The sequence below is a fragment of the Aptenodytes forsteri genome, unplaced genomic scaffold (genome assembly GCF_000699145.1).
Source record: "Aptenodytes forsteri isolate BGI_AS27 unplaced genomic scaffold, ASM69914v1 Scaffold284, whole genome shotgun sequence".
Classification (NCBI taxonomy): domain Eukaryota; kingdom Metazoa; phylum Chordata; class Aves; order Sphenisciformes; family Spheniscidae; genus Aptenodytes; species Aptenodytes forsteri.
The window spans coordinates 3,002,280-3,012,178 of record NW_008794445.1 but is presented as its reverse complement, the minus strand read 5'-3'; the positions used below and the strand labels follow the sequence as shown (position 1 = coordinate 3,012,178).

The following is a 9,899-nucleotide window of genomic DNA, read 5'->3' as shown; positions in this document are numbered from 1 at the left end:
GGGGGGGGGGGGGAGGGATTAAGTCCAAGTCTTGCCTTTGTAAAGCTTTCTGAGAATTGGTGAGACCGAAAATTAAGTACATAGTAAGCTCTCATCAAAAAGTTAAGGAATATTCAAACAAGGCTCCAAAGATCAGGCGTATAGTATATAAATACATTCACTCATCAATATAATCCTGGTCTGGAGAAGAGTTTTCCTTGAACTTCAGCATATTGACAAATTTCCAAACTATCCTTTGGGACTGACAGTTATTCTCATGCACATTCACCAACTCTCCCTTACAGACATGCTCTTTTATTTCTAGATTAAGTAAAGAAAACATGAAGTGCTTTTCTCCACTGATATTTGAAAGGTCCTCCCAAAAAGTTCAAACATAAGATTATTAGGAAAACCATGACAGACACATTCAGGCCAGTTTGCCTGGAGTATATGACCAAACTGCTCCTGAATGGGAAAATTACAGTCTAGTATTACCTAGGTATGCAAGTCTGTGTGACATAACCAAAAGATATAGTTCTCACCAATGCAGCAAAACTTGCTCTCACCTCCAGCTGTGATATCAGTTTGATTGGGCACCACTTCATTTATCTTTGTGCTGAACAATACTGCTCTCTTGAACGGCAGAATTTCTGCAGCAGATGGCATTTAGGAGGAAAACGTGAAAGGTGTAGTCAGGGTGAATGCTGAGTGACCACTGTATTCATTCAAAGGAAAAATGCACCCATTTCAAGAGGTTCTCTCTTGCAAACTAATTTTCTTTAACAACTTACTTTCCAGCACTAGGAAGAAAAATTGTATCTCCATACCAAGAACAGACAGTGGGCCTCATCTACAAGCTTGCAGAGAAAAAGGACCTACAGTGTAAAATCATTTTGGGTCTTTATTCTTCATCAGGGGTGTTGATAAGCTGGATCATGATTTCAGCTAAGTTCTCCTTCTCGAGAAAGCCAATAAGCTAGAGAGGCTATGAGACAGCTTAAGTGGCTGATGGTTCTGGGGCAATAACACTTGTCCCAATAGTCTACGGACCTCATAAGAGAGGACTAGCAATACAGCAATAATTGCATAAAAGCCACATGCCAAAACCCATGTTCTATTACATGACATCTGCAATCACAGTCACAGGCTACTCATTTACACAAGAAATTTGCAATGGTACTGATGATCCCAGTGAGAGTTTGGTGTTCAGGATTTGTGAACTCCAGCTATCCTCTCACAGTGGTGAGGCAATCAGCAAAAGCAAAAATTTTACTTATCACTGACAGTGGGACTGCAGGTATCACTAAGGAAGCTCTATGATACCAACGAGGGGCAAAGAGTAGCTATTCAGCTTCTCACTTCTGTAACAGCCTTCTGGTACCAAGAATCTTGCCAGAGCCAGTAGCTGCTCCAAACCTCAAAAGACGGCAGAGCTGATCCTCACATCCCTCTCCTAACATTCCAAGCAGTACTGTGTTTCTCAGTATTATTTAGGGGAACGGTGACTAAAGAAACAAGTTCAGCAACAATGAGTCTACGAGAGAGGTCCTGAAAAAAAAAAAATTAAATTTTGGGGGTTTCTGGCATTATGAACAGTAACTCCAGCTCAAGAAGCTCAGTACGTAACAACCAGGCTGACAGAAACGTAATGCAAATAGACCTCTACAGAGAGCAGTCAGTGTATGAAATGTTGTGGGTGTGCAGAGGTTCTTGAGGTAACTAATTCTTTAACTCTGTTAGCTCATCAGAAAACATTTTCTTGCCAGAGTTAGACACTGAGGGGTTCCCACATAAAAAGCTTTAACTACTTTTTGTAGGTTTCCTGCAGTCGCACGTGTCACACAGGTTCCTAGGCTTTCTGATGCAAGGTCTGTGCTACTGGTTTACCCAAGAGATGTACCTGCACCTTTACTTTTTTGTGCTTGAGGGGATACACAGCAGAGGATTTGCAGTTAGGAATGTTTTCTTGGAATGTTAAGAGTCTTCCAGGCAGAGAAAAATGACAGCATCCACTATTTGCTGAACAGCACCGGTAATTAATCCGTGCAACTTCAAGGACACCACTCTGTTTAATGAATGATTTATGTAGAAAATGACGTGCGTGTTCAAATATATATGTATTTTTCCTAGATACTTGAGTTTTCTAGCGGAAAGATAAAATTCTGCCAGTGAAACTCTAGAAGACAAAGAATGTGCTACTGCCTGTAATCCAAAAAGCAAGAAACTTCTACTCAAGCCACAAGATTGCTGAGCAGTACTGAAACGTGGCAACACTCTTCTATCCTTTACGCGTCATGAGCAAAGGTGAACCACAACAGCGTAGCATACACATTGTATACATATTGTACCAATACTGCTGGCAAAAGAAACCTTGTGGTCCACAGTAGATCGTATTTGTAAACAATTGTCAGAAGAAAAGTTCACGCTACATAAAATACAAAAGGTCAAGACAAGAAAATCCTGTTCCCACCATCACAAAAAACAAGCCTGCACATCTTTTACTTTCCAATTCCACAGTATCTATCAGAATTTTTACACCCCGTGTCAGCCTAACACAACACAAATAAGGAATCAATACAAAAGGAGGGAGCTGGTATTGTGTATTCTATGAATAAGTGTTCTCATGAAAATTTCTGTAAGTGTAAAGTCACCAAACTACGGAAGATAAGAGTTCACCTAACAAAAACCAAATACTATTCACTCAATTCAGCAGTTAGTTCATATTTAGCCCAGCAATTTTTTACTGGAAATTCAACATCTATGTTCTAATTTAATGTGGAAGAAATTTTAAAAAAGAGATAGGCCAAGCAAATATTTTCCTTGCAGTGGTTATTTAGAAAGTATGATGAGGAAAGGTCCCAGCACATCTACTCTAAAGCTAGGACATAACCCCTGCCCTTATGTAATACCTGGAGGCCAGCTGGCATTGCTGGATTTGCTTCCGATCTTGTTCGTTGGTGGAGATTTGGCAGGTAACCAACTATCACCAGCAGGGCCTGCATGGCCACCTAGTGGGTCACCCTGAATTATGTCAAACTGGTTGTAGGGCGATCCTCCGCGAGCCTTTCCAGGGGGCACTATTGCACCTGAAGCATTAAAAAGATACATTTACACTCAGGAAAGGTTGGGATCTTTATGAGTATGGAATACTAAAATAAAAAATATGATGCATACTGGTGGGGTAAGATATTAACTAAGTTGAAGCACAATTTCATCTGAGCTATTTCACCTCTGGCAAGATGATACTGCAAAGGCATTCCCGAAATAGTCAGTCCCCTTCTCACCATTTTTGTGCATATTGGCATCTTGTGAAGCCACAGAGGGCAGCCCTTCCATCATAGTCCACTGCTTAAAGCGGGATTCTGTTCCAGCCTCTTTCCCTCCCACCATGCCATAATCCATACCACTTGAGCCAAAGCCTGTGAAACAAACAAACAAAACTCCATTGTCAGTTGCTCTCTTTCGTTGAAGTATCTTCAAACAGGGAGTCATTGTGATCATAAGAAAGGTAAAAAAAAAAAAAAAATCAAGAGTAGCAAATTAAATATTCAAGAGGCAACTTCCAAATAAGCTTGTTAGGTCAGTATGCCACCAAGATATGCTTTGTTATTACGTTTGTCTTCTTCCAATGTAATGAAAAATAATGCACTTTTATCATGAGTGGACGCCTTCGCTCTAGTGCTTATACATAAATTACTCATTTCTGGACCCAGACATAACTGGCTAAGTGGTAACTGCGCTACCATATTAATATAGTAACTATAGGCAATGCACCCAATCTCTTTCCTCAGAGCACTTACCTGAACCGTATCCAGGTATTTGCCCTTTGGTCTGTAAATCTGAGAGACCCACATTCAAAGGATTGGGTACCATGCTGTCTAAATGTGGCTTAGGCCCAACAGGGTGGGATGGTGAATGCTTCATGCCAGGCTGCCTCTGCTGCTGCTGCTGGAGGGCACTCACCATACGAGCAATCTGCAAATGAAAGAAAAAAGTGAGGATGATATATCCTATACTGTAACACAGAATTCCAGTAAACACGAAGAAACAGTGACTTGAAAGAGATCCAAAGAACCTTGCTCTCTGAAAAGTGCAATCTGGAGAGAGTGCAAACTGAAGAGAGCAGATGACATTACTAAAGCCAGTGCCATCTTTGCTGCAGACTGCATTTTCCCAGCATGCTTTATACTTCATATGATTGACAAAACCAGTGCCACACCTGTTGCTCCTGCTGTTGTCGCACAGCTTGAGATAACTTCCTCTGGCTTTGTAACAGCTGCTGCTGCTGCTGCTGCTGAAGGAGGAGCTGACATGCCTACAAGATAAGTGGGGGTGGGAAGAGTGAAAATACAGAGCTCATCAAGTGAAATATAATTGGCCAGGAGCTAGTCACTAGCAAATGTTTTGCTCAGAACTCAGGTAAACCGTTTCTCATTCCACACACTCAAATAAAACGACAATGAATGCATTAGAAGAATACTATATCCTTAACTTGTCTCTAATTTAACATCATGCAACAGTATTACTAGTACCTGCTTTATTACCATCACTATGACTACAAGTCTGAGAAAACTTCATTAAAAATCAACAAACAACTGCCTTCTGTACAAAGACATTGCTTAGAGTCATTACTAACACACTGCAACATTCACAATAATTACACAGGCCTGTTCAGTTTATCTGCTGCCCTCTAACAGGGCTCTATTTTCCTGTACAACCAACAGGGAATACTTGTACAAAAATAACACAAGATCAGTAGAACAAAACAGAATTAGAACAAACATAAGAAGAAAACTCTTTCAGCAGACAATTTGTAAACAGTCTGTCTCACAAGATTACTAGCTACTTACTAATTGAAACTGGGGAATCTGTGGAAGCTGGCTCAGCATGGCAATCTGCTGTGGAGAAAGCTGGGGGCCCATATTGAAAAGACCAGGATTCAAGCCACTGTTGGGAAACTGTTTGAGCATGGAGGCCGAAACCTGCATGGAAACCAGTTACATATCCTCAAGAAATGCACTGCTATGAGAAAAGATGATGAATTACAAGTATTTCCATAAAGGAATAGGTACAACACCAATCTTAAATGGTGTTCCGGGAAAGACATTACAGATTTATTAACATATCACATTTAAACATGCACAATCTATGACTTGAGCAGAGTGAATACCTCACTTGATTGACAATATATGGTATTACAGGTGCAGATGCAGACACACACACAAATGTTCCTCCCCCAACCAATTGGTTGCTAGAGACTGCACTAAATTAAAATGCTGATACATATGCAGCTAACCAGTAATCACAGTACTGCATTATCACGTTAAAAACGTACTGCTTGACAAGGGAAAAGAAAGGCATTCAGGCAGTCACTGGAGCAAAGAAACAGTGCCTCACAGAAAGAGTTAATCTCTTTGTATGCTGAATAAGCTATAGTAAAAGACAGGAGTAGGTGGAGAAGAATCCCCCCATTTCTCCCTGCATTGAGAGTTACACAAGTAGAATTCAAGAGAATCACCAAAAGTCTTCTCCAAGTCCAAAGCAAAAGGTAAACTTGTTCATTTGGTGACCCTGAGGTCTTAGAGCTCTGCAATGTAATTGCAAAGTGTAGCCCTTCATCAGGCCTCTCTTTCAGGGGGTAGAAAGCACAGGACAAGACTGCTTGAAAAAAAAAATTAAGCAACCTGTCACACTTCAGAAAAACTTTCATCTTTCACTTTTTTTGTTGTTTTTAAAATACTTTGCAAAAGCCTATGTAAGACGCAGGATTCCTGAATCCACTTTGAGGTTTAAAAATACTGGTAGCGAGCATTTACCATCAACTGCCTTGGAATAAGAAAGAAGGCTAATCCTTCTGCACTGAGTTTTAAGCACTTTCAACTATGAATTTTAATTTTTTATCTTATCTAAGTTTTCGATTTCTTAACATCAAGTCAAGACTAAGATAGATGTGTAAGTAAACTCAATGTGTGCTCTGAAGGCTGTAGCTCTACTTTTTACAAGTAACCAGTTACTATAAATTCCTTACCTGGGGAGAAAGAAATTGGGGAGGCACTTGCGCCCGGATATTGGGGGAAGGATTTAGTGGCTGCACTGGTGTGTGCATGCCCCTCGATTGTGCTGTGCTGTTTCCAAACAAACCATGATTGCCACCCTATAAAATTAAAGCAGTAGTGAGAAGATGAATCTTTCAGGATAATGGCTTTCTATGCTATTAACTACATATCCGTAACAATGAGGCAAGTACTGACTTAAACAGAGTAAGTACCCTTAAAATTACTGAGATGTTTGCCCTAAATCAGTAATATTCTACCTGGGTTAAAACTGCTGTACTACATTGTCAAGATGAAGGTTCTTCCTCCTCTACTTTGAAGAGTCATGTTTATCCACTTATTTCAAAGCACATAACAAAGCTAATGTTTTATATTTTGCACTTTACATGTTGGGAAATGGAAACTTGGAGTACAAACAACACACTCAAAAAAACGTTCCATTGGCTTAAAAGTATGGCAAGACTGTGTCAACAAGAATTCTGGGCCATCATTTAAGAAAAGTCAGGTACTTTTTCTGAGTAGGTTGTTGAAATATCGCTCATAAGCCTATTACTTCCTCTGCAGGCCTTTCACTAACTGAAATTAGAATTCAAAAATTTTATCAAAAATTTTCCTTCTGATGTGAAAATTTCAGCATTCTGGACTGGAACGTTTTTATTTTCCTTTTTTCCCCCCACTAAATTGAAGAGCAGGAAAATTTTCAAGTGAGAAAAAATGTGGTTTGTTTTGTTTTTTCCTCCCAGTGATTTATTTTCTAATACAAGAATACTTGCTGTTTCTTTTGAGTTTTTTTTAATGAGAAGTATTTACTGTTTTATAAGCAACTTCTGTAATAATAAACCCTACTGCATGGAAATGACTGAAGAAAATTCACGATTATGTTTCACTATTTCAGCCTCTGAGCAGACTGTCTTTATTTGCAACATCTTTCAACCAAAGCCACAGGAAGTGTTATGGACAGTCTCCTACACTAACAGTCACATGCTGTTGCTTCTAAAGGCTGAAGCTCATACTCCAAAAGGTCCTTATGTGCCATGATTCTGTCCTTTCATTTTCAAGGCTCTCAGAACTTCCCATCTTCTGCTGTATATCAGGATGTCTATGATCCTCAGATACCTGGGGTTCAAAACAGCACATTTTCCATCCCTCAGCCATCATTCTCTGTTCTCCTTCTCCATGCCAGCACTGCTGTACCCAACATAAATTCACCACTGAGATTGTGCAGGCCTTCTCCAAAACCTTTCCTTCCCTTATATACCAGATTTCATAAGCTTTGCCTCCCTTCTACCATAATGGTGTGCATCCTCCCACTACCCCTTTGCTAAAACAGAAGTCTCTCATCCTGCATCTATACTGGCAGCATTATGGATTGCCTCATTCACCTGCATCACGTTTCACCTCCTTAATATATCTTCTCTTTCAGAAGCAACTCAAGATGTCATGCTAAGCACACAGGAGGATAAACAAAAAACCCCAAGACACAAAAGAGTTTTTATTCTGGAAAGAATTGACTGGGGTCAACTACACATCAAAATTTTTGAGAGGCTTGAAGCTGCAGCTACACATTCAGCCCTCCCTAAAGCTCAGCAGAATTCTGCACACCAAATCCAAGAACACGCCTGCAAATTTTTGACTTCATTTGATGTTCAACACTGATTGTGTCACATAGAAACAGAAAGACAACACAAAGAAACACCATCACGTTAGGCATGTGACTACATAAAGGTAGTCCAGTTGCAATACTTAGGTTCTATTCTTTCATTTCCTACTATTCCTGCAATATTTTCTGCTAGCATAATGCAAAACATAATAGCCAGAAATTCTTCCAAACTGCAGTTAACCACTTCTTTCTTCCCCACCATTCCCCCGTATACAGAACAAAAATATTGCTACTTCAAGAGTTTTTAAAGGCTACTAAATCAATCCTTTCTTTGGTCTGTGGGGAAGGGAGAAGGGAACAGGCACAATGCAAAATGACTGCAATTTTTTTTAAAGGCACATTTCTACATACAAGGTCATTGGGTAGAGTCTGGAAAAATTCAGTGTCAGGGGGTGGCGGGGCAAATCAACAGCTTCTAACTGGGTTTTAAAACAGCAATGAAAATATAAAGGTTGCCACTAACTTAACGACTTCTGAAAAGCACATCTATCTGCTGCTGCACTGTGATTCAGGAAGTAAGAGGCCAACAAAAACAGATGGAATACATTTTGATGATAGGAGCCAAAGTGGATTGATTCTCAGTGGCCTGATATAGCTGAAATATCCATTAACAATATAATTTATTTAGTAGGAAAACAAACGCAAGCAACCAACTAACCAGGATTAAGCCCAGGTTGCAGCCTTATAACAATGCATCTTACAAGGGCCTGCTTACTTGTCTAGCAGCGAAGTTTTGGGGACTGAGCCCTGAGCCGATTGCCCCAAGGCCGACGTTGGATAGTGTGGAACCAGAGGGAGACAGCTTGTAGCTGGGAGAAGGGGAGAAGGGAGAGCAGGGAGCCTCATCCCCAAGGCACCCATCTTGATTGGAGAAAGGCAAAGTCAGCTGAAGCAGCAGTTAGCCAACAGCAGGAGTTGGTTAGTGAAGCAACAGAACACAAGAGGAGAGAAAGAGGGACGGTGAGTGACTAGGAAGAAGCAAAGTTAATTTGTAATAGCAATTACAAGGACAAAACTTCTGACTCAAACGATCACTTGACAATTAAGATTTTGGTCCAAGAAGATAATCAATAAATTCCTAAAGGTTTCTTTTTAAAAATACATTCTGAACTCTCATGAAGTTAATTTCTGACAGTGGCTGTTACCACTACAGAAACAAACAAATTTTGAAAGAATTCCTAATGTTAGCACACACTTACGAACATAATTTGTTAGGAATGCATTAGCTCTGCTAGTGGTATTTATTAATTAGGCCACCAGAGGGAGTTGACAAAACTGTTTTTTAGCCTGTTACACCAAAATGGAGGAGTAAAAAAAAAAATTCATTGACAGTAACACGCCTTCAGAATTTTTAAACCAAATTTCTTTTCCATTTTGTATGTGAAAAACTGTATTAAAAAACCCTAAAGCATTCTGAATCTTTTGGACACTCTCCAATTCATAATATGAAGCAATTAATGTTTGATAGTAACAGTGAAAGCTTCTACTTAAAATAGGCAAGAATATGAAGGAAACACTACCATAACATACAACAGATGTCACAGAGAAACAGATGTCATACAGAAGCTTACAGTACACGGACATACAGCATAAGGGGTTGCGGAATTTAGAAAGGGTGTTTCCAATAAACGACAGACATGAAAGCAGAAAAAATCTGGAAGACTGTGATTACTTATGTTTACTTAGATCTAAACCAATTTTTTTACAGTAGATGATTGTAGTCAGTAGCCAAAAGAATCATTGTGATGAAACCTATAATGAATTTCATTGCTACCAGTAGTTTACCCTTCCAAGAAGAACAAAGGAATTTATTTCTGTCCATATTCAGAGCAGTCTGTTCTAGAATAAAAAGCCTCATTCTCCCCAGATAATTTAGTTTGTCTATGCACATCTGACACCTCTGTTTTATATACACATTCATTCTACAAACGTAACTCCCACACACCTTTTATTATTGAGTTTGTCCAAGGTTACTGAATTTTTAGCACTTCCAGAGGAGTAGGGTAAGAACTGGGACCTCGAACACAGAGGTTGGTATTAATTTATCAAAGATATTTCTCTCACCTTCTCAAAATAAGGCCCACTATCTGTGGTTCCCATGTCTTTGGAATTAGGTGGACGGAACCCAGATCGATCCTTTCTTATCATGTCATTGAAATCCCCGAGATTCATGGCTCGTTTATCTACCTCAAACTTCTTATCTGGGA

The 9,899-nt window shown here is 39.6% G+C and overlaps 1 protein-coding gene across 1 annotated transcript in view; it reads right to left on the bottom strand.

Moving 5' to 3' along the window:
• Positions 1-9,899, bottom strand: part of TNRC6B (trinucleotide repeat containing 6B) — a 52,681-nt gene that overhangs the window by 9,950 nt on the left and 32,832 nt on the right. The window contains exons 11-18 of the mRNA XM_009289995.2: positions 9,757-9,893; positions 8,408-8,578; positions 6,008-6,133; positions 4,830-4,961; positions 4,199-4,294; positions 3,780-3,954; positions 3,264-3,398; positions 2,889-3,065 (exon numbers count right to left, since the gene is read on the bottom strand). Coding sequence (XP_009288270.2) covers positions 2,889-3,065; positions 3,264-3,398; positions 3,780-3,954; positions 4,199-4,294; positions 4,830-4,961; positions 6,008-6,133; positions 8,408-8,578; positions 9,757-9,893 — 1,149 coding nt within the window. The remainder of the gene's footprint in view (positions 1-2,888; positions 3,066-3,263; positions 3,399-3,779; positions 3,955-4,198; positions 4,295-4,829; positions 4,962-6,007; positions 6,134-8,407; positions 8,579-9,756; positions 9,894-9,899) is intronic.